The sequence below is a fragment of the Carlito syrichta genome, unplaced genomic scaffold (genome assembly GCF_000164805.1).
Source record: "Carlito syrichta isolate Samal-C Ts95f unplaced genomic scaffold, Tarsius_syrichta-2.0.1 Scaffold311418, whole genome shotgun sequence".
Classification (NCBI taxonomy): Eukaryota; Metazoa; Chordata; class Mammalia; order Primates; family Tarsiidae; genus Carlito; species Carlito syrichta.
In genome coordinates, this window is record NW_007255514.1 from 19,929 (window position 1) to 44,899 (window position 24,971).

Below are 24,971 nucleotides of genomic sequence, written 5' to 3' on the forward strand. Positions count from 1 at the left end.
AATTTTTAAAGGGGAAACTGTTTAAATTTAATGTTGTATATAATTAAGTAAAATATTTTATTTTATAAATTGTCAAGTTACTGTTTTTATTTTAGAGTTTGTTATATTATATTTTGTTTAAATTTCTGGTGAAAATACATTTGGTGTTGGGTAGGAGGACTATAATCTGAATTAAATGTAGATACTTTTAGATCATGGAGATCAGAGAATGCATGAGTTATCAAAGTGTTGTTATTGAAGGCCTATTCATAATAATAATATCTATAATAAAATTTAATTAAAACATTTTCTTTTTTTAATAGACTAGAAGTAAACATCAGAACATGCGATAATTACAATCCAAGTAAGAATTTAGTTTTTGAATTTTATATGTTTTATATTTGAAAATAATTTTAGGACTTAATAACTAGCATCTTTCAATAAATTTGATAAAATAGAAATTGCTCTGAATTTTTGTTAAAATGTAATGGAAACATGCATGCATGTGTATACATATGTGTATGTTGCTTCATGTATATGTATGTGTGTAATACATTTTTGCCCTTGCTGCAGGTTACTAATAGCTGGTCTAAAAGAAAATATTTTAGCTTCAGTTTCCTCATTATACAAACAAATCTTACTTGCATATAATTCCCTTGTGTTTAGAATTCATAATTACAAAACCTAAAGTAGAGAAAGAAAATATTGTTAAAGAAATTAAAGTGGCTAGTGAATAGTCCATTTGTTGAAAAGCTGCAACTTTAAGAAATTTCACTTTAGCATATTGAGCTAAAATCTGCTACACGGCTATAACTATTATCCATTGGTTCTAACCTTTTCCTAACTGATGAAGAGCATGAGTTCTGGAGCCAAACTATCTGTTTTTGCATTTAACTCTAGTACTCACTAGCTTTATGGTGTGACACATCCCATTTAATCTTTCTCTATATCTGTGCTTCATTTTTTCACATATGTAAAATAGAAACAATTATAATATCTAATTCAATGAATTGTTGTAAAGATTAAATGAGTTTACTACAATGCTTAGAGCACAGTCTGGCAATTATACTATTATTATCACTACTATTTTAACTCATTTAAATCCTTTAAATATCTAAATATAGTGATACATTTCTCATTTGCTTTCTCTTCTCCAGGAGAGCTAACATGAGTTTGCTCACCACTTCCTTTTTTGATATAATGTTCATAAAATTTGATCTTTCTGATCACTCTGTTCTGGATGCTCTCAAATGTGTATATACCTTCTTCAAATATAATTTTCAGAACTGAATGCAGTATTTCAGTCTAAGTCCCTAATTTCTGTGACTTTGGATGCCAATGAAGTCTGAGGGGTGCTAAAATAAACAGTCAGATGGAACCAATAAATATTTTATTGACAGTTTTATTTTCAACAACATGCTAGTCATTGTGGGGACTACAGTAGGAAAAGTCATATTGCCTGCACTCTAACTAAAATGACAAAAAAAAAAAAAAATAGAGGAGATGATGAAGATGCTTGAAAGGCAAGAGTGAATCTTTTTCTATTTTTCATTCTACTGTTGGATTATATTATTTTACAATCACAATTTAAATAACTATCTGTAAAACTTGGTTTAATCTAGAAAATAAAGTTACAAATAGCATTTTAAACATAATTCAATGCTAAATGAGAAAATTAGTTTTCATTTTTGCCAACTGCTATGCAAATAAACTCCAAGGGGAAATCTATATTTTAATTTATAACTTAGTTAATTTAAATGATATATTTCTTACTTAAGAATATTTCAATGCTGATGAAAACCTGGTATTAACTCCAAGTTGTTTATTGTCTTTGCTCATTTTAGTCAATGAATCAATCCAAAAATCATGGAATCAAGAACACTTTTCTTTGACATTTTCCAAACCATCCCAGCCAGCTATAAAAAAGAGATCAAGGCCTTCAGAATCACAAATCACAGTTCCTGTAAGTATAGAAAATGTCATATTTTAAAACTAACACTACATTGATACAATAAATATAAATAAGGCATATGTAATTTGAATCATACTACCTATTGGATGCAGAAATTTAATGTAAAACTATCTGTGCAACATATTTCCCTCACTTGCTTCAGATTAAATTCTTATTTGTACATGATTCTCCACATCAGAGTCATTATCTAAGCAAGTTGAAGAACCTAATGTTGTAACTGGTAGTAGTCTATCAGGAAATGTTTGCCAGTTGTAAATGGAACTAAATTTCGAAACTTAGAGAAGAAACTAGTCTTGACGAGGTTTCAGGGCCTCCCCCTCCCCTTTTTTTATCTGACATTCAGGATACTTGATACTAAGTGATTCAAGTTTCCTCTGCATCTATAAAATGGAGTTACCCTATCAATTAGCAAAAGGAAAAATCAGCAAACATGGATCACCCATTGTCTTAACAAAATACTTTTAAAGCATCTCAAATAGCAAAGTTACAGCCAATGCACTCATTCAAGGGCATTCATTACATCTATTGCGACCCAAGTTTCACGCTTCTCTTCATGGTCATCCTTTAATCTCAGACTACCATTAGATTGTGAGTGACTCTACTGGAGAGTTGAGGCAGTAGAGGAAGTAAATATAAAATCAGTCTTTGAGGCTAATTATGATAGCCATATTTGACAAATGTTTGGATGGGAGTTGAAAATAAATTACACCACTGCTACATAAATTAACATGGATCAAACATTTATTTGTTTCATTTATATCTTTGTTTTTTGTAGTATAGTAGGAGGGTACATGCTCTTAATTTGACAAGAGACCTTGAAAGCAAGCGTAGAAATCAGGCTAGGGCTGAAACCTACAACTATCACAGGAACTGTCATGACACACTTCAAAGGAATCAGTTTATTTCTGAACTAAGTTGGGGATGCAGGGTATGCAAACTGTTCCAAGACAATTCTCCAGTAAAATAGTTCAAAAGGAACCCACTGTTCATTTTGAGGACAAGCTCTAAAATGTTGTGGGCTTTTTTGAATTCCAAAATCATTAAGGGAATCCTAAAGTTTTTCTGATGTCATTTTATTTTCAATGTGCAGTTATCACACACATATGTACACACAACCATGAAAAAGAAAATATATATATTCTAATTTTAGTTAATGAGAATATAAACTATTTTTATTTTCAATGTAAAAAAACATAACTCATTCACAAATGTTTATTATTATTCTAACCAATCTTTTCAGAGGCATGACAAAAGAAAACTAGAGAAAGGTCAAAAGCCAGCTTATATATGGATAAGGCATTCTTTAAGAAAAATTTTCCAGTGGCCATTTATGTACTTAACTATTAGGAGACAGGCTCCATTCAGGCATCCTTACACTCCCAAAATCCATCTTAAAAAAGCAGAATCTAAGAAGTTTAAATATGAAGAAAAAAGAACAACTTGGAAGAAAGAGTCAAAAAAAGTAACAGGCTCACATGCAATAAATCCAGAGTCCAAGGAAATACTAAAAGATGAGAAAAAAATAAAAAAGAGAAAAAATAAAGCAGATAAAGCTACATCAAAATTATCACATGAAAGTGAAGTATCTAAGAATTCAAAGTTCAAATCAGAAACAAATCCAGAATCCAAAGAATTTAAAGTAGTCTCAAAAAAGGATTCAAAAAAACATAACACTTCAAAGAATTCCAAAGAGACAAACACTGAATCTATATGTGCAAACAATGATCCAGGAAAGGATTCTAAAAAGAGTTCAAAGACTTATTCTGATGCCAAATCCATGACTTATTCAAAAAATAATTCAAATGTGGACTTGATGTATTTTGAGCAGTCTGGTGCAAAATGCACAGATGATGCTTGGTTAAAGAATTACTCACAAAATAATTCAAAGAAGCCTGCAAAGAAGGACACAAAGAAGGATACAAAAAAGGGCTCTGATGCTGAATCTGGAGACTCAAAGGATGCAAAGAAAAATTCAAAGAAGAATAAGAAAAATGCAAAGAAAGAGGAAAAGAAAAAAGAGGCAAAGAAGGACACAGAGTCCACTGATGCTGAATCTGGAAACTCAGAAGATGCAAATAAAGATGTAAAGAAGTCTAAGAAAGCTTCAAAGAAAGATGACAAAAAGAAAGATACAAAGAAGGATACAGTCTCCACTGATACTGAATTTGAATTGGAGTCCAAAAAAAGTAAGAAGGAAGACAAAAAGGAAAAGAAAGATTCAAAGAAAGATGACAAAAAGAAGTCTGTAAAGGAAGATACAGGTTCTACTGACGCTGATTCTGAATCTGAAGGAAACTCAAAACAGGGTAAAAAAGATGTAAAGAAGAAGAAAGATTCAAAGAAAGATACCAAAAATAAAAATGCAAAGAAGAACATAGAATCTACTGATTCTGAATCTGACTTGGAATTAAAGAAGGTTAAGAAAGATTCAAAAAAGGAAAAGAAGGGTTCAAAGAAAGACGCCAAGAAGGATGCAAAGAAAGACTCAGAGTCTACTGATGCTGAATCTGATGAATCTTCCAAGACAGGCTTTAAAAAGCCCAAAATGGTCAAAACTTCAGATACTGAATCTGAAGAGTCACTATATAAATCTGGGGCTAAAAAAAGAATTGATGAATCAGATTCAAAGAAGGAAGCAACAGAACTAAAGAGAGAATTCAGAATGTCATCCAAAAAGACCACATTCAAAGAAAAAGGGAAGAAAACAAGTACAGGTAGAGTTCCTCCTTCAAGAGAAAGACCACCACTCCCTCCTTGTGAGCCTATTCTACCATCACCTAAGGTCCCACGTTTCTGTCGATGCAAAATGCCTCCTCCACCACCAAAACCAAGATATGCTCCTTTGGTATGTTTTCTACTGTTTTATTTTTAAGCCAAAATAGATATAAAATGAAAGATATTTTAAAAGTGTGAATTTATATTTTATTTAAAGAATAGCTCTTTTTTACTGAAATATTTACAAGTTTGGGACTCAAAGGTAAGAAAAATTAAGAATACTTTAAAAGGACTCAAAAAAGTTATAAAACAAATGTTGAAAAGTTAAGAGAATAATAATTATTCAGTCTAGAGCAAAAATGATTATTTTGTAGTTTAAGAAAACATTTAAAAGTATTTGCAATCATTTTGCAAAAATTTTTTTGAGTTGGAGTCTCACTCTGTCGCCCAGACTGGAGTGCAGTGGCCGCTCCTGGCCACCGCAGCCTCAACCTGCTGGCCTCCGGTGATCCTTCCGCCTCAGCCTTCCCATTAGCCGGAATTACAGGCATGCGCTACCATGCCCGGCTGATTTTTTGATTTACTGTAGAGATGAGGTCTCGCTGCCCAGGCGGGTCTCGAACCCACGGGGCTCAGGCAATCCACTCACCTCAGCCTCCCAAAGGTGCGGGATTACAGGCTGAGCCACTGAGCCCGGCTTACAAAAGTTTTTAACTGTTCTATATTTAGGAAAGAACAAAAATGAAAATTGACTAAAATTTATATAGGGACATATTTAACTGATATACAAAGACATTTCCTGAGAAGTTGCTGAATACAGTAAAAACTCAACCAAAATCCAGAGATATCAGGTGGAAATATAACATATCAAAACTGAGATGTGCAACAATTAAATTATTTACCCCATATCTGAACTAAATTTTTTATGAATCTTTATTCTTATTCATATCAGAAAACAAAAGTCAACTTGCTAGAAGTAACTAGATCTCTGATTTATAAGTCTCTTTCCGGTTAGCTCTGTCACATTAGGGGTAAATATTCTGTTAATTGAACGTTTTTACTTCTCTCTCTCATCCAGGAAATAATCCCTTTCTGACTCTTTCTGATCTTTGGTTGAGCTGTAACTCACTTGCATGATTTCTGAGCATCAGCCTTTGTTTCCTCTGCTTGAACAATATCCATTGTCTATTTTCAGCAAGATAGGGCTACTGCTCTGTGCTCTGCTAAACTCAGAGCATCTGTAAATATGACTGAATCTTGACCTTAATTAAGCTTCTCATTATCATTAATTTCCCCGCCCCCCTTCTTATTTTTGTCCTATTTTCATTCTACTATCTCAAGGGGATTTTATTTCCTCTTTTAGTCCTGCAAGGTTCTGCTTTACATTATAATCCAAGGGGTTTTTTTTTTTCTATGTTTGGTATAATAAAACGTTGTGTACAGACCATCATTTGCTCTTCATATATTAATAATGTTTTTGGAAGTTAGAAACACCTTTTAGCTCTTTCAAAAGTTTAAGTTTCAAGTCCACTTTTTTATTTTTTATTTTTTGAGCCGACTCAAAAAGTTTGCTTTGAGAATCAAAGGGAATTAATTACCTCTTAGTCCTAAATGATATCTTCTCTCCTCACATTAATGTTGAGTTAATTAATGGGCATCCACTAGAACAAAAATCCTGTTAAGGAGTGAAAGTACGTTGAAAAATAATTTTTAAGATAATTTATTTTAAAGTCCTCCAGATAGCTAGACTCTTTTCCACAAGCAGTTTTTACGAAAACTAAATAAAATACAAGGAGAAAATTTGAAGGCAAGGATTAATTTTAATTGTAAAAAACAACTTTCAGAGTATGTTCTGTGCGTATTACATATTTATGCCAATATTTTAAATAAACTTTCATATACATAGACACTATTCGGTTAAGCCTTTTTATCTTTACCACTCCACTGAAACTTCTCTTTTAAAGGGTGCCAAATACATTCTTATGACCTCATTTACTGGTCTCCACTCTTTTCTCATCTTATTCCACAATCCAACAGCATTTCAACTAACCTCTCTCTCCAGGAAATATTTGCTTCACTGTTATAACTCTGTTTTGTCCTGTTTTTATTTCTATTTACTGATAGTTTTTAACCGCCTTCATTTAGCTAAATAATATCTTTATATGGCTACTTCTCAATATATATATTTTCTATTGCTTTCTACTACAATAGATGAAGATTTGGATTGTATGCATTATCACTTCTCTCTTTATATAATATAGTTCCATCTTTGTTTTTTGTTCCCTTATTAATTACTTTTGAATTTTAAATATTATATTTAGAACTTTTTTCTTGGTGTTCCTACTATCATCTTCAGTTCTCCTTTCCTGATCTTTTTTATCTAGTTCATTATTGAAAAGTGATCATTTAATGGTCCCTTGTAATGATCTTTCACCAAATGCCATGGCCTTGACTGCATCATGTTACCTTGTGCCTTCCTGTCTTTATCAAACATGTGTCTCCTCCCTTAACTTCCCTGAATTTTTACTATTATGCTTTTCTTTCTTCCCCTTCCTCATCTCTGGCATTCCTTCTTTTGCATCCATCTGAAAGTTGTTTATTATGTTTCAGTTCTTGGACCTCCATTTTTCTCTACTTACTCTATTTAAGAGCATTCATCTATTATTATGGTTTCCATTTTCACTTATTCGTAAGTATTTTCAGATTTATATCTCTAGAATTTTTTGCATCCAAACTCTTGCTTGTTATTCCCCATATTCAATCAATTAATTTCTAAGTTGCAGTGGGAGGTCAGAAAAAGCAAATTTGGGATTTAAATCCCCTATTAACTTGTTTTGGAAGCTTTTTTTGTGATTTGGTTTAAGTCAACTGCAAATAAGGCTAATAGTACTTAACTTACTAATTATAACAAATTGTTCTTAGGCTCAAATAAGAAAAAGAGCATGAAAAGGTTTTGTAAATGGCAAATCATTATACAAATGTAAGACTTTATTACCATTATTAGTGCCTTTATTTATATTACTCCCCTTTTTTGTATCTGGTTTTCCCGTTTTCTGCAGTTATCTTTTACAAAGCTCAACTTCCTCCCAAAATACTATAATACTTATATTGTTCACTGCTTGGTTAATATTAATATTGTCTTCCAATATTTTCCACTCATCATAGCAAACAGAACATTGTTTGATGTTTACAAAATGATTAATAAATATTTTTGACTGATTAACTTTGAGTTTTTACCAGAGCAGGTCCTGGTTTTCTTATTTTAGAGTTGAAAGTTCATATTTGGAATTTTTGTAGTAATCAGTAGACTAATTTATCTTTTCTGCTTCATCTGTCATATTTCCTGAGCAAATATTCTATGGCATGCATTGTGCTAAACAGTGGAGATATATAGATTCATGACTGTTTCTTTCAAAGGACTGAGTTTTACTCTAGGAAGTAAATATACCTGCAACTTGTGTTTCAGTTGTCCCCTATGAAGAAATTAGTCTTCCCTAAAACTAGGAACACTCAAGAGATCACATAAGCACTTCAGTTTTACATTATTTCTTCATCTATTTTACTTCTCAAAACTGGAAAGTGTGAAGTAAGTCTTCAGAAAAGGTATTTTATAAATTTTAACATTTATTTAAGATTAAAACACTCATTAAACAAGGGATATATAATTATCTTGATAATAGCTATCTATAAAATCTTACAGAAAATGTCATACTTAATAATAAAGTCAAGACACAATTCTACTAGGATAAAAAATGAGATTAGGATACATTAGATCCTTCTTTGATTTTCTTTTACAACCCTTGTTGGGTCTTATTGCTGCTACTTTAAAAAACATATGTAGAATGAGATCACTATTTTTCAGCTATCTTGCTACCACCCTCGTCTCAGCCATTGTTGTGTCTCTCCAGGACTTCTGCAGTAGCCACCTAAGAGATCTTCCTGCTTTTAACAATCCCCCCTTTATATTTTGAACACTGCAAACAGAGTGTTCCTCTGGACATCAGATAATGTCACTTCTCTGCTTAAAACCCTGAAGTTAAGGGCACTTGACATTTTGGGGAGTAACTGAAATGTTTAGAATCTTGGTTGTGGCAGTGGTTTGACAAGTGTTTATATCTGTTAAAACATATTGACTTGTACATCTTACAGTGAAGCAATTTATTGTACATTAATTCAATCAATAAAATTGATTAAATTATTTTTAGAACCAATGGTATTAAACTAAGAGACACAAACCAACTAAAAAAATCTGTAATGTTTTAGCATTTCATTCAAAATACATGTCAAAATGTTTACAATTGCCAGTGAGATTCTAGATCATCTGATTCACTTTTCTTTCTGATCTAATCTTTTCCTCTTCATCAATCTGATCTAGTCAAATTGGCCTGCTTGCTGTGAACACTCAACTATTCCAGGAATGCTACTTAGTATTCTTGTATTGGTCATATTCTCTACCTAAAACATTCTTTCTTGGGATTTCTTCATGGCTAATGCTTTCACTGCTTTAAATATTTGCTCAAATGTCAGTTTATCAATGAGGCAACTCTGACTACATTATTTAAAATAGTGAGAATTCCCATTTCCTATGTTCTCAGTCTTGCCCCTCTAAATTTTTTTTTCAAATAATTTGCTACCTTTCTTGTGTGTTGTGTATATTTCTGCTAGAAAATAAGCTGCATGAGGATGAAACTCTCTAATCTGTTTGCTAAGATATTAAAAATGCCCAAGAGAGTGACTGGCAGTCAATATTTGTTGAATAAGTAAAGGCGGTATTTATAGAACTAGCAATAAATGAGTGAACGAATTCTGGGCCGTTGTATGAACAGAAAGCAAGCTAGTGGCATGAATTTTTAGTCTGCCCAGTTCATTCATTAATTTATTATTTATTCAACGAAGGTAAAGAAAGTAACATTTGAGTGAGGTTATAAAAGATTAGCAAGATTTTGACAGACAGAGCCAATGAGGAAGTTTCTACTTAAAAACACCTAACTGGTTAGTAGAAGTGCCAGTCTATGAACTTGTGTCATGAGATGTAATATTAGAAGGTAATGCTGAAAGATGATATTAACTGAGACAGGAAACAGAATTTACAGACTAGTAGCCACATAAAATGAATGGACACAGGATTGACAACTGGCATAGTAAGTATGATATAAGGCCAAGGGAGATAAAAGCAGCAGCAGAATATTGTGTTGCCGCTTCACAACAAGTTTTTGTTTTCAAAGAAATACTAAATTACAAAATAAGTAAAGGGAATATGAACAAAGATATGTTCTGTATTATGGTAGTTTTTACAAAAGCATTTCTTAAATTTTATACTTTCCAAATACTTTTTTGCCCATTTTATAACTGTTTTACTGTGCTGCTACTTTGCTGTACCCTAAACATGCATGCAATTAGCCTACCCTTTCTCCATAAGCAACTGTGAGGTTTGGTGTATTCTTATTGCTTTCTGACTGTCAAGAATAAATTCTAATTCCAGAATCTGCCTTCCTTAGGCAATGTTCCATTTTTAGACACTCCCAAAACTCCTGTTAAAAAAAAAATATCATCATCACCTACTACCATTCCCTGTGCTATCAATCTAATTCCTCACTAAGGTACTAAGTTTAATTTTGGTTACTCTTTCAGTAATAACTATAGTTTAACTGAGGTTTCCAAAGATCTTAAGGCTGAATTCTAAATGAATGAATGTCAAATGTTTGAATTTTTGATAATGTGAAATCCTCTAGAATATGGCAATTTTATTGCTGCTCATAAATCAGGAAATATAGATAGAAGTTAAACCACCTGTATTTAAGGTGAGGACTAGTCAACACCTTGTCTCAATTATTTGAAAGACATAATGATGTAGGAAAATATACTGAACTGTGAACCAAGAGAATGATGATAAGAATCATTTCTGAAAATAAAAGAAAGATCCTTATAATAAAAAGTCAAGAAATAGGGACAGATAATTCATACAAGAGAAAATAAACAAAAGAAGCAAAATCATAAAAATTGGCCACACTTAGTGATCAAATCAACCCTGTGAGATCATTTTGCGTCTAATAATGCAATAAAATATAATATACATATAAGCCTTAGGTATATTAGTTATATAAAATACATGCAATATAACTTATGTATATTATCTATATAAGATATATCTTACAACTGTTGAGACTTCAGTAATAGAGGTCAACTTAATCACTGCTGATTGCAAAAAAAAATCAATTTAATTTAGTTTAACCTTTCTCTGGACCTCTCTGAGAAAATTTGAGTGTCATATGTAGGGTAATAATATTTAACTCAGTAATTCCACTTCTTAAAATGTATTGTAATTAAAAATTCTGCAGAAAAAAGCAAATTATATGCATAAATATGGTGATTACAATACTATCTGTAGGATAAATACTTTGGAATTAAAAACTAAATGTATAAAATTAGAAGAAGGGTTTAGTAAAATTTGAAACAGATTAGTACGCATTCATTGAAATGATAATGATAAGGCCTTGATATTTAGAGGCAAAAGTTCATACTATAATGGTAAGAAGAAGGGAAAACTACTATGGGATTACAACTAAGCAAAAATCTCCATGTTTGTGGACAAAAAGTACACAGTAATATGAAAATGTAAAAATATTTGTGTTGGTGTGATGGAATTTAGAGTAATTATCAGTTATTTTAAATCGATCTTTATGTTTTTACATTGTATTTTAAATTCTAATAGTTATAGTCTATGGATAGATACAATTGTGAGAGTTTAGACTAATAATAACATTGCTGGGCCTTGGTTCCTGTATAAACCCTGGTGATTGGACTAGTATTAAGTACTTCTCATTTTTCAGTGGCTGTTAGGATCACCCAAGGAGCTTGTTAAATGTGGACATTGCTGGACTCCATCTCCAAAAACTTAGACTTGGTAGATCTGGGGTGGAGCCTAGGTACCTGCATTTTAAACAAGAAATAATAAAAATGACATTCAAATTCCCTTCCATCTATGACATTTTTTGCTTTGGTGTATTCTTTAATACACCAAATTTTTTTTATAATTAATAGGCAAATATTTACTTTCTATTTTCATTTTTTACTCTATTCCTCAGCCTGAAGCACAGTGGATTCATAAGCTGCTTTAAAGAACAACTGAGCGCTTGGTTTCACAGAATGGCCTTACCACAGTAAGCAATGGCTACTCACAAATGAGCATTTCTACTTCTGTGGAACTTAAATAAAAAAAAAGTCTTCCATGAGTATCAAGAGCTGCTTTTTTGCATATAATTCATAGAAGTGATTTACAGAAAAATGTTCTTTATCTATTAAATGTCTGCATTATTCAGACCAAAGTAATGTAGCATTCAACTCCATGTTCTAAAGCCCACAGTCTGGAAACTATTTCTGAGTTTGGGTTTAAAAGTAGCAACTTTCCTTTGGATGCTTTTATTGTGCTTCAAGTAAACTTCTCTTTTACTTATCATTCAAAAAAGTAGGCAGAGAATGGAAGGAAGTGACCAGATCACTCACACCCTTGAAAGAAATAGAGAACTATATGTAGACAGTAATCCTTGACAAAAGTTCTTTGTTTGATCAAATTTTAGTGAGATTCCTGACCTCTTCCTAAGCCTATTGGGGCACTTTCTTGTAGAACCAAGTTATAGCAAGAAAGTTGCTAAGTCAGTTTAGCAAAAATCCTTTCACCCTGAATATCTAATTCTACAATATATGATTAAATTCCTCATCCTCCACCATCCTCCAAGTGATATCTGGAATCCTGTTTCGTCAGAATAACCAGAATAGTCCCTTCTCTACTCCTGATGTGGCCTCTCAGTAATTGTCCGTCCACTGTCTCCAACCTGCTTTTTGGCTGCAAATTCCCATTTGTCCATACGAGATTCACAGTTAAGCCTACTCTTTCTCATCCACTACAAGACTCCATTTCCATGGTCTTTATGCCTATCTATCATGATAGTTCACCCATGAATAAAGTGTGCATACCATCTTAAATAAGTGTCAGTGATTTGTTTCTTCAACTTCTCTACCCCACCCACTCATACAGAGAGTTCTAAACAGAATAATTTACCTTTAGATATTTTCCCTTTAGTTTATTTTTTATTTACTAATAAGCTGTACGTGTCTATGAGAGAATAACACACATTTCTCAGTCATTTTATATATTGCTATGAATATGTTGTCACGTTCTTTTCTGGAAGCAGGATAGTTGTGAGGAAGGGAGAGGGAGTGGGAGTGGAAGAGGGAGAAGGAGAGGGAGAGAGAGAGAGGGAGGAGAGAGAAGGAGAGAGAGAGAGAGAGAGATGGAGACAATCTTCACTTCATGCAGTCTACCTTCTGCATTTTTGTTATAATACTGACTTTAGTTCTCTCTCAGAAATGACTAGATTTCAGGTGCAGTTCTTAAAGCAGTGTTATTTTTCTAAGCCATTTGATAACCTTACATATGCCTAAATGACACATATAAAAGGTTTTTTATTGCAGTGTTTTAATTAGAAAAAGTTTAGAAACAATCCAATTATCCATCTATAAATGATTTGTTTAATATTTAACAGTACTGGAGCACAAGGTAATGTCATGTGAATGTGAAAAAATAACAAAGAAGCACTCTATGTAGTGATATGAAAAGATCTTCAATATAAATTTGAGTGAAAAAAATCAAGTTGCAGAAGGAAGGGTATGCTATATTATCTACAGTGCTTTTAAAAGAAGGGGAATGGAGAATATACAGAGGGTGCCAAAAAATGTATGCACATTTTAAGAAAGGAAAAACTATATTAAAATTGTAGATGAATATAAGTCACATTTGACTTCTGCAATTACAGGAAGTGCTTAAGGTAGTTACCATCAATGTTCAGACACTTCTTATTACGTTGAACTAAAAGCAATACATAAATAACATCTCTTAAAAATGTACACACATTTTGGTACCCCGGCATATTTACATTTACTTATATTTGCATAAAGAAACTCTAGGAAGATACAAAGTAAAATAATAAAAGTCATTACTTGCAAAAGAGGGGTGTTGTCTGGAGAAAAGATGGGTGAGGGAAAAGGGTAAAGTTAAGACCTAGTACTGATATTCAGCCAGTACACACTGAATGAGTTATATCAGTTGATATAAATGTCAGTTACTGACTCCAGTGCCCACCTTAAATGAGGCCTCTGTCTTCTCCCCTAGAACACCAAAGATTCTCCAGGAATCAAAAGCCAAGACATAATTCCAAGCATAAAAGGCTTATTCTGAGAAACACTTGTGAGGGATAAAGAGGGAGCAGGAATAGATAGAGAGAGACTTTAAACTGCCACACAGGTTGGATGCCTGTGAAAGGAGAAAAGAAAAACAAGGGAAAGCTGGGTAGGAAGAGCCTGGGCTGCACTGCAGCTTAGAGAAAGTCTCAGCCAGGCCAGTGGGGAGCCCAAAGCAAAGAATAGTCTTTAGACGTGTCTGTGTTAGGCAGGAATATCCTGGCTTTACTACCCTTAGGATGCTTAATCATTGACTGGGAGCAGTCCCGTGAAAGTGTAGCCCCAGCTAGTGAATCTCAAGAGAGCAGCAGTCAGAGACTGTCAGCTTACTTTGCTCCTCACAGCAGGATATCTCTTGAAGTGGGATCTGAGCAGCTGTCACAGTACAAATTCACTCTTCTATTCATGTTCATTCCTCAAAAATTACTAGGGGCTTCTCTTACTTAGGGGAAACTTATAAAGGGAGAATGGAAAAACTACAGCCCTTATTCCTTCTGTTGATCTTAGGGCTACAACTGGTCCACCCTTCTACACTCTTCATTGTAAATTCCCCTCATAGTCAGCCATCACTTCTACAGGTCTTGGTGTGTTACCTGGTGTTACAGTCTCAGGTGTATGCATCCCTAATAAACTGAGTTGTATGAATCTCTAATGATAATCTTTTAAGACTCAATTTACAGTTAAAATTGAGCAAGAATTTATCAAAAGACGCCCAAGTGAATCATGTAGCTTCCACCAATATCATTTCTTTTCTACATTGTGAAAAGCAGCTCCACCTCCTTCTGCAGTCCAAATTAAATTTCCCTTCTCAAGAGTGTGACTCTTCCTCTCAACATCTGTTTTCTAGGCATAAGGAGTCTAAAGTGCCCTGGACTCAATTACAACTTGTACTTCAGTGGACTCTTGTTGTGTCCCTTGGCAAGCATTATATCTCCCTTTTAAGATCAGTTACTATAACTGCAGAGCACATAGCTGCTGTGACAAGAAGCATATGAGCTCTCAGTGAGTCATTGGGAGTGACAACAAGTGGAGCCACTTCTGATTGTATTCCCTTGAACATATGTGTTCTTTCTGTTGAAGATGCAACACCATACAGAGATATCTGATTTAATGCATATACTTCATCTTAAAAGACAACACTCCATCTTGCAGAATAGTGTATCCAAGCTAATACTTCATTGTGCCTTTAGTAGGTCATTTAAGCTCTCTGTGAGGTCTGCTACTTCTGGATAGTGCAGTATGAAACATGGCCAGCGGATTTCATGGTCATGAGCCCACTTTCGCACCTGCTTTACTGTTAAGTGGGTCCTCTGGTCAGATGCTGTTCTCCTTAAAGGCCACCCCAACTATGGTTGTAATGTAGGCGCCATTCATTTTCAGCTTGAACCCACACATTGTGCCAACATATTTATAAACCAAGCTCAGGCATTTTTCCCTCCAGATGACCATAGGTGCAAACTGAAGGAGGGTGCTGGTGAAAATACAGTGGATGATGTGGAGGTTGCCACCTGCTCATGCAGATTACTCCTTCTGGTCCTGCTCATACTTGATCCTAGAATGACCATATCCATTTTATGACTGACTGTTGCTAGGCCTGTCTTTTTTTTTTTTTTTTTTTACTTGTTAGTATCAACAGAACTTGACTTATAATTGGCATTTCTGGATGCATGGCCATTTTGCATCCTATGGTATAAAGTTTTGCATCCTTTATGGTCAGGAGCTGTCTCCAAATGGGCATATAATTATCTGACATGGATGGCATGATCTTATTACAGAATTCTAGGTGCTTGCATTAATAGTCTCACACTGAAGCCCACCGTAAGATATACCCTGAAATTTTCCTACCACCAAAACCTCCAATACCATTGTGTCTGCATAATTACATGCCACAACCAGCAGACCTGCTGATACCAAAACACAGAATTAATGCAAAGCCCTTTACTGTTTCAGGACTGAAATCTGTCAGCCTCTAGTGTCACCCAGTAAATGAAATGGGGCCGTATTCTTAGGTGTGGAATATGTAAATCCAGAAAAAAAGAGGCCCACCAGGCATTGCATTTCCTTCTGTGTAATGTTAAATGCAAAATGCAGTAATTTTTTCTTTTTTGGAAGAGGTAATGACTCAGCATGCCTTTGACCACTGCATTTCTAAAATATTAAGTTGCAAATTCCTGAATCTTTTTAGGATTTATCATCTACTTTCTGGAGTTCATGTTTCTTAATAAGGCCTTCCTGCAAAGTAGTCACCTTTTGATATTTCTTCCTGCTCAGTGTGATGTCATCAATTAAACAGATCAGTGTGGTTTTTTATGGGGTTTTCAGAAATTACAGATCTTTTTGGACTATATTACATGACTGAGAAAGTTATCACAGCCCTGAGCAAGACTAAATAAATATTTTCTGTCCCATGAGGATGTGAACTGTTTCAGTCCCTCTTTTCTTATTGGAATAGAAAACAATGCATTATGAAAATCTTTGTGCCTGACGTCTTATTAATCTTCTCTATCAACGCTATCATGTTCAACACGACAGTTGCAATTTAGGCTACTAACTTTATTACCTTGTATTAGCCTGCAGTAAATTCTCTAGGATCCATTCGGTTTTCTCAGTGGCCAGAGTGGCAAATTAAACAGATATGAATGGGACTGTCACCTCAACATGCTTCAGATCTTTAAGAGTGATACAAATCATTGTCATTTAGCCCCAGGAATACTATATTGCTTTTGATTTCCTATCTAGAGGGAAAAGAAACAGTTACAGAGGTTATCACTTGGGCTTCCTCACTATGATAGCTCCTACTCAAGGGTTCATGGACCCCACAGAGGATTACTCCAACTGTTAAGTGTGCTGTTTGGAATTACACAATCAGAGATTGAGAAAATAACAACCGGGTGAGTTTGCAGACCCATTAAACCCACTGTAAACTAAACTATAGCCCATACTCTATTACCTGTCCACCTTTACAAGTTTGCTAGGGCTACCCAGTAAAGTGATAGGTATGTAAGCAACCATAAGCTGCTTGACTTGAACAGCAGAAACTGATTATCTCACATTTCTGGAGGCTAAAAATCTAAAAATCAATGTTGGCAGAGTTGGTTCCTTTCAAAGACTGTGAGAAAAATATTGATTCTAAGCCCTTCCCCTTGACTTGTAGATGGTTGTCTTCATGTTCACGTGGTGTTCATTTTTTATGCACGTGTCTGAATTTCCTTTTTATGAGGAATTAGTCATATTAAGGCCCCCCTAATAAACTCATTTTAGTTTGATTACCTCTGTAAAGACCATATATCAAAATGAAGTCACATACTGTGGTAATGGCAGTTAAGACTCTAACATATAAATTTTAAGGGGACACAATTCAACCCATAACACACGCCCATGTCTTTATTAAGAAGGATACCATGATGATGGTGCTTCAGTTCTATGGATATCAATGTTAAGTCAGATTTTCATTCAGTTGGCCTCAAAATATCTGGGTACTCCAGTGTACAATTCTCCAAGTAAATGGCCATAGATTCCAGTGAAAACAAAGGACTGGAGAAAGCTTTACAGTATATAATGTTGCAGTGCTGCAGGATCTTTCTTCATAGACACATGGTCATACCTTTAGTTGATAGGTTCTGGATTTGAATATTCACTCAGATCCAGGTACTGTGCCAGGAATCATGAATTTTTTATGGTAACAACCGTTTCAGTCTCCTGCTTTCCCATTCCTTTCCTTTATTCTAATTGTAGATTTTAAGTAGCACCCTCATCAGCTGCCCACATATTTTGCCCCTAGGAATACCACGTTTCATTAATTATCCCCACAACTTCCCATGACTTAAGCCTTTTTGGGTGCCACTACAACCTTGCTAATCATTAAAATAATCACAACTTCCTGTTTTCTGGCAGTTTAGTGCCACCACCTGGCCTCTATGACATTAAGATCTCACCATTCCGATGAATATTATCAAGTCCAATCTATGATAATCCCTCCTATCAGTCCTGGACTGTAGAAAGATTCACCACTGAACACTTCTTAGTGATGTCAATACCTCCCTCGCCAGTACATTAATGATAGCCCTGGTAAATGGGGTGTCTTCTAGTTCCTCCTGTGTAGCACAATCCTCTGCTAAATGGTCTGGCTTTGCATAACATAACTATTTCAGCATACCCATTTCCTTCAAAACCCTTGTTTCTGCCTCTATCATTTTCCATAACAACTCAGGCATTTCAACTTTACTCTGTGGATCACTATTTTCCCCAGGCTTCTAGAATTATTCTAGTCTTAGTTCTTGAGATATTTGCTAGAATTTTATGCTCTATTTCCCAAGAAACTACTACTAACTCAATGACTTATTACTTACCTAGACTTATTTCCAAACTCCTTTAATAGGCACCTTCACAATCTAGGTTCAGTGGTACTCTTATGACTCACACTGGTACATGCCATGTAATTTGGGTTAATCCTTTCTTATATAGACTCCTTTCTTTCTTATTGGGATAAACGTGTCCTCAGATAAATTATTTCCAGAATTTAGCCTAGTTATCAACCTGGAAACCAAAAAAAGAAATGGAAAAATTCCTGAAAGAACATTTCTTCCTCTGCAGATGAGAAATCTCTGCAGTGTCTTGCAACATAAGTAAATTCTAGTTTTTACTGAGGAATAGACCAACTCCACACTCTCAGCAGGGTCCAGAGAGTCTGAAAAGTCAAGATCCTAAGAAGCATAAATTCAGATGAGACACTTTTAGGGTCCCAAGATTTTCAAACCAGGACTCTGATCTTAATATATAAGGTGTTCAAATTAGAAAAGAAGTCTAAGCCGGGCTCTGTGACTCAGCCTGTAATCCCGCACTTTGGGAGGCTGAGGTGAGTGAATTGCCTGAGCCTGAGGGCTCGAGACCCACCTGGGCAACTTGGCGAGACCTCATCTCTACAATAAATCACAGACATTAGCCAGGCGTGGTAGTGCACACTTGTAGTTCCAGCTACTTGGAAGGCTGAGGTAGAAGGATAGCTGGAGCCCAGCAGGTCAAGGCTGCGGTGGCTGGGAGCGTGCCACTGCACTCCAGTCTGGGCAACAGAGTGAGACTCTAACTCAAAAAAAAAAAAGCCTAATTATCTCTGTTTGCTAATAATATGATCTTATTACCAGAAAACCCTAAAGATTTTTCCAGAAGATTCACAGATTTGATAACTAAATTCAGTTAGGTTCAGGATACCCAATCAATGTACAAAAATCAGTAGCATTTCTATACACCAATAACAGTCAAGGTAAAAACCAAATCAAGATGTTAATCTAAATGACAATAGCTACAAAGAACACCTCTGCTTACAGATGAGAAGTCCCTGCAGTGTCTTCCAACACGGGGAAAATGTTAGCTACAAAAAAAACTCAAAATAAACAGGAATGTAATTTGCCAAGGAGGTGAAAGATTTCTACAAGAAAAATTACAAAACACTGATGAAAGAAATCATAGATGACACACACACACAGCAAAAATATCCCATGTGCACAGATTAGAAAAATCAGTATCACTAAAATGACTGTACTGACCCAAAAGATTGACAGATTCAAAGCAATCCTTTTCAAAATAACAACCTTATATAAAGATGAATTGTAAACCTAATTTAAGACCTGAAACTATAAAAATAATAGAAGAAAACCTAGAAAACTCATTTCTGAACATGAGTCTAGGCAAATAATTAATGAACAAGACCTCAAAAGTACAAGCAACAGAAACAAAAATAGATAAATTCAATTTAATTAAGTCAAAAAAACTTCTGCACAGCAAAACAAATAATCAACATAGTGAGCAGACAACCTGCAGAATGAGAGAACATATTTGCAAACTATTAATCCAACAAAAGACTAATATTAAGAATTTAAAAGGTACTCAATTCAAAAAAAAGAAAAAACAAATAGCTGGGTGTGGTGGCTTATGCCTGTAATCCCAGCACTTTGGGAGGCAGAGATGAGATTTCCCTGAACCAATGGGTTCGAGACCAACCTGGGCAACATGGCAAGACCTTGTCTCTACAATAAATCAAAAATTAGCTGGGTGTGGTGGCACATCCCTGTAGCTCCAGGCATGGAACTACTTGCTACTTGGAAGGCTGAAGCAGAAGGATTACCTGAATCCAGCAGGTTGAGACTGCAGTGGCAAAAATAAATAAAATAAAATAACACATGCACACACACAAATAAAATGATTTGAATTCCTCTGGATATATTCCCAGAAGGAGGATTGCTGGACCGTGTGGAAGATCAATTCTTTAGGAGTCGTTACACTGTTTTCCACAGAGGTTATACTAGTTTACATTCCAACCAACAATGTAGAATCGTTCTCTTCCCCCTGCATGCTCTCCAACATCTATTGTTATTTAAGATATTGACAACGACCATCTTGACTGGAATTAGGTGGGGGGGGCACATAACATCAATAAGTGTACCTGATCTCAAACCAGGTGAAGGGACCAAAGGAAGACCTAAACTTTACCTGTATGATGACTACTTGTGAACCTAATTTTGCCCCATATCTTACACACACACACACACACACACACACACACACACACACACACACACTCCCATTAAAAAGTGAGCAATATATATGAACAGACTTTAAAAAAAAGACATACAAATGTCAAACAAGTAAATGAAAACAAGTTATAACATTACTAATTATCTTAGAAACGCAAATTATAATCACAATGAGATAACATCTTACACTAGTCAGAATGACTGATATTAAAATGACAAAAATAGATTGTGAGAATGTAGAGAAAAGGAAACATTTATACACTATTAGTGAGAATATAAATTATTACAACTTCTATGGAAAGTAGTATGGAGACTTCTCAGATAACTAGAGGTAGAACTAACATTTGGTCTAGCAATTCCACTACTGAGTACCTACCCAATGAAAAAGAAATAATCATATAAAAATTTACCCACACCTATATGTTTATTGCAGCACTGTTCATAATAGCAAAGATATGGAATCAACCTACATGTCCATCAATGAATTATTGGATAAAGAAAATGTCACACACACACACACACACACACACACACACACACACCTTGGAACACTATTAGCCATAAAAAATGAAATCATGTCTTTTGCAGCAACATAGATGGAACTGGAGGCCATTATCTTTAGTGAAATGACTCAGAAACAGAAAGTGAAATACTGCATAGTTTCCCTTGTAAATGGAATCCAAAGAATGTGTACACATGGGCGTAGTGTGAAATAATAGACATTGGAAACTCAGAAACGTGGGAGGGTAGAAGTGGGTAAAGGATGAGAAATTACTTAATGAATATATTTTACACTATTCACATGATGGCTACAATAAAAGCCCAGACTTCACCACTACACAATATATTCCTATAACAAAACTTCACTTGTACCTTCTAAATCTATACAAATTAAAGATTAGAGAAGTCTATCTTGGCTGAGCATTTTGAATGTCTCTTGTCCTCCATTGCTAAATTTGCTCCTCAGCTGAGTCTGCTCTTCCACTGCAGGAGATAATGGCTGTTTTGTAAACTACAAAGAAAAATCTCTAGCTCTCACACTTAGCCTTTTTTGTTTCTTTTTTTCTTTTTTTCATTAATCAGTACGTTTTATTATGGTTTTGTGGGGTACAGTTAAGGGTTAGGTGTACAATTACATTTCATTCAGGCACCCTGTTGATAAGAGGTGTTTTCCCATCCCCCGATAGATATTTGCTACTGTTAATCTGTTAATCCCATCCCCCTCCCCCCCGTAGTTTCCCAGTACCATCAGTCATTTTCTTATAGTATTACACACTTAGCCTTTAACTGTTTATTAACTATCCTCTGCAAGATGTTCAAGCAGCTTAGTGATAAACAGTCAACTCAGCTGTCTTTATGTTCAATGTTCCCCCATATATTTCAAAGATCATTACACTTGGCAAGGGTGTTTCCTCCTAATAAATTATTTTAGTAGATTATCAGAAGTAAAAGTCTTAGCATATGGGCCATAATCTTGTGCCCTTTCAGAATGGAGATATTCTTTTCAAGCTGGGTAGTTACTGATCCAGAACTATGCCTACTTTTTCAGACCACTTCTGGTTTTTAAAAGTGTCAAGCCAGGCTCGATGGCTCAGCCTATAATCCCGCGCCTTTGGGAGGCTGAGGTGAGTGGATTGCCTGAGCCTGCGGGTTCGAGACCCACCTGGGCAACTTGGCAAGACCTCATCTCGACAATAAATCAAAAAAATTAGCCGGGCGTGGTAGCACACACCTGTAGTTCCAGTTACTTGGAAGGCTGAGGCGGAAGGATCGCCGGAGCCCAGCTGGTCGAGGCTGCGGTGGCCGGAAGCAGCCACTGCACTCCAGTCTGGGTGACAGAGTGAGACTCCAACACAAAAAAATTTTAAAAAATTAAAAAATAAATTAAAAAATTTAAAAGTGGGTCAATTTAGGCATTTTAGGAAGCAAATGCCATAGTAGAATAAGAAGTGCAAGATCAGATCTACATTAGAAGAAATGTCTCTGAAAAATAGAGAGACAGCTAGAGTAGTCAGGAAGAGTTTTCAACAAATTATGCAGGTATATCACCTGTGAAAAGTAAGGGAAATAAAGAAGATTGAGTAAGAAGAATCTCAAATGCAGTGAACCTCAGAGAATGTATCAGCCAGGCTAATAGGGAGTCCCAAAAATTGTACATTAGGGCTATCGCTCATTGGACTGGAATAACCCAGCTGTGATAACCAGTGACCCAGCTCAGTCATTGACCGGAAGCATCATGTTGAGAGCATAGTCTCAGCATGAATGCTGTGGTGGATTACAATGGTGTGGCAGTCAGAAGCTATCAACCAAATACACATCATCACCCCAGTTTTCTGCAGCTGGTGTTCATTCTCATTATTTATTTTTATGGTAGTTGTTAAATCCTTTGACTATCATACTTGTACATTTCTTAGGCGCTCTGCAAGTCTGTCGGATTTTTGTAAAACCATACAAGGGGATAAAAGCCCCAGTAAATGACCCTAAATGAGCCAGGAGTGGACTGAGGTGAAAGAATTATTGGGGGAAAGAGGAACTATTCAAAAAATTGTATTTTTTCATCTGCTAATTATTTGGGAAAAAATGGTCTTTAAACTGGGATAATTTCAAATCGACCAAATATTTAAATAAAGAAAATAAAAATTGAATAGCTAGCAAAAAAATGTATAGGAGATTTAATTTATATCTTAGTATGAATGAGGCTTTTCTTACTATTATTTGACATCTATAACCCATAAGAAATAGATAAAGTAACTAACATTAAAAACAGTTTCAATTTCTAGAAAGATGGCATAGACACATTTATCCCTATTCTGCCTATTAAGTACAACTGAAATTCCTAAACATGATATATAAAGTAAACCTAAGGACACTCTGAAAGGTGATGATAAGAAGGTGTGCTGTCTAGAGACCTTGGATTCAAGACATATGTTGTGATGAAGTTCCTGGGTTTCTGTTAGTTTACCTCATACATCTTGGACTGGGTGCTGGAGAAGCTGACAACCTGGAAATACCAGTAAGTGCAGACTAAGTAGAGACTTCTCTCTTTCCAGCTAACAGAGCAGTAAACAGGGAACCTTCTAAGATGGGAAACATTTAGAAATAACCATCTTACTCAAGGCAAACGCCATAGGAAAAAACCCCTAAAGTTTCTTTCCCCTTGACTTCCACCCTCATTAGACTGTAACCAGGTATTCCAAGCTTCTAGGGTGGTGTCTGAAAACATAGGATAAGCATCCTGGCTTTTCACCTCCACCTGGCAGTAACAGAGAGTTTATCTTCCTCACTGGGGGTTGGGAGAGTCAGAAGAGGCCTAGTGGAGAGCTAAGATTTTCAGCACTGACCAGAAGTAACCAGGCCACCCCCTATCAATGTCAATGGAGACCATGTAGAAATCAGTAACTTTGTACTGCTGTCCTTCCTAGCCAAGGCGATATTAGCAGAAGCCAAACGGGGAGACTGGATTAGCACCCCAGCCTGAAGTAATTATGCAAATTACACACATTTACACATGTGATAAAATGACATAGAACTATATACACACATTGTGCCAATATCAGTTGCCTGATTTGGGTATTGTATTATAGTTAAATAAGATTAGTTGAACCCAGGAAAAGGGTACATGAAACTTTCCTGTATTATTTTGTCAACTTCCTATGAATTTATAATTATTTCAAAATAAAAAGTAAAAAAGAAAAAACAAAAGACTTCTCCATGCTCAGACATCATAAATAAAGTCAAAAAATAATTGGGAAACTGAAAAGATAATTGTCACCCAACACACCAGAAAATAAGCTAATTTCCTAGATATTAAGAACTATCAAGTATTTTTAATTTGTTTATATTTGTAGAAATTTGTACAAGCATAATTTTGTTACATGCATATAATGTATAGTGATCAAGTCAGGAGTTTGAGGATATCCATCACCTAAGTAATATACATTAAACAATTTTCTAACCCTCACTCGCTCTCAATTTCTCATCCTTCCAAGTTTGCATTGTTTATCATTTCACACTCTATGTCCATGTGTACACATACTTTAGCACCATTTTTTAGTGGGAACATGCAATGTTTTAACATCCTGTGTCTGGCTTATTTCATTTACAGTAATGGTCTCCAGTTCTAACCATGTTGCAGCAACATGAATGATCTTCATTCTTATTTATGTCTGAACAGTATTCCATGGTGTATATATACCATACTTTATTTATCTAATCATCCACTGATAGACAATTAGGTTGATTCCATAGATTTGCTATTGTGAATAGTTCTTCAATAAACATTTGAATGCAGGTATCATTTGATATATTGACTTCTTTTTCTTTGAGTAGATACCCAGTAGTGGGATTGCTAGATCAAATGCTAGTTCTATTTTTAGTTTCTTGAAAAATCTTAGTAATGCTTTTTACAAAGGTTGTACTAATTTGTATTGCCACCAACAATGCAAAAGTATTCCCTTTTCTCTGCACTCTTGTCAACATCTGCTATCTTTTTTTTTCAGGGTCTCATTCTGTCTCCCAGGGTGGAGAGCAGTGTCATG

At 35.0% G+C, this 24,971-nt stretch overlaps 1 protein-coding gene across 1 annotated transcript; it reads left to right on the forward strand.

Annotated features, from left to right (window-relative positions):
• Nucleotides 1-302: 302 nt before the first annotated feature.
• On the forward strand, nt 303-11,899 carry CYLC1 (cylicin 1; the record flags this gene model as incomplete). The annotated part of the gene is made up of 4 exons (XM_008068645.1): nt 303-343; nt 1,824-1,942; nt 3,192-4,796; nt 11,752-11,899. Coding segments are annotated over 4 exons (1,798 nt in total), but the record flags the coding sequence as incomplete, so codon positions are not given.
• Between the last annotated feature and the right edge of the window lie 13,072 nt (nt 11,900-24,971).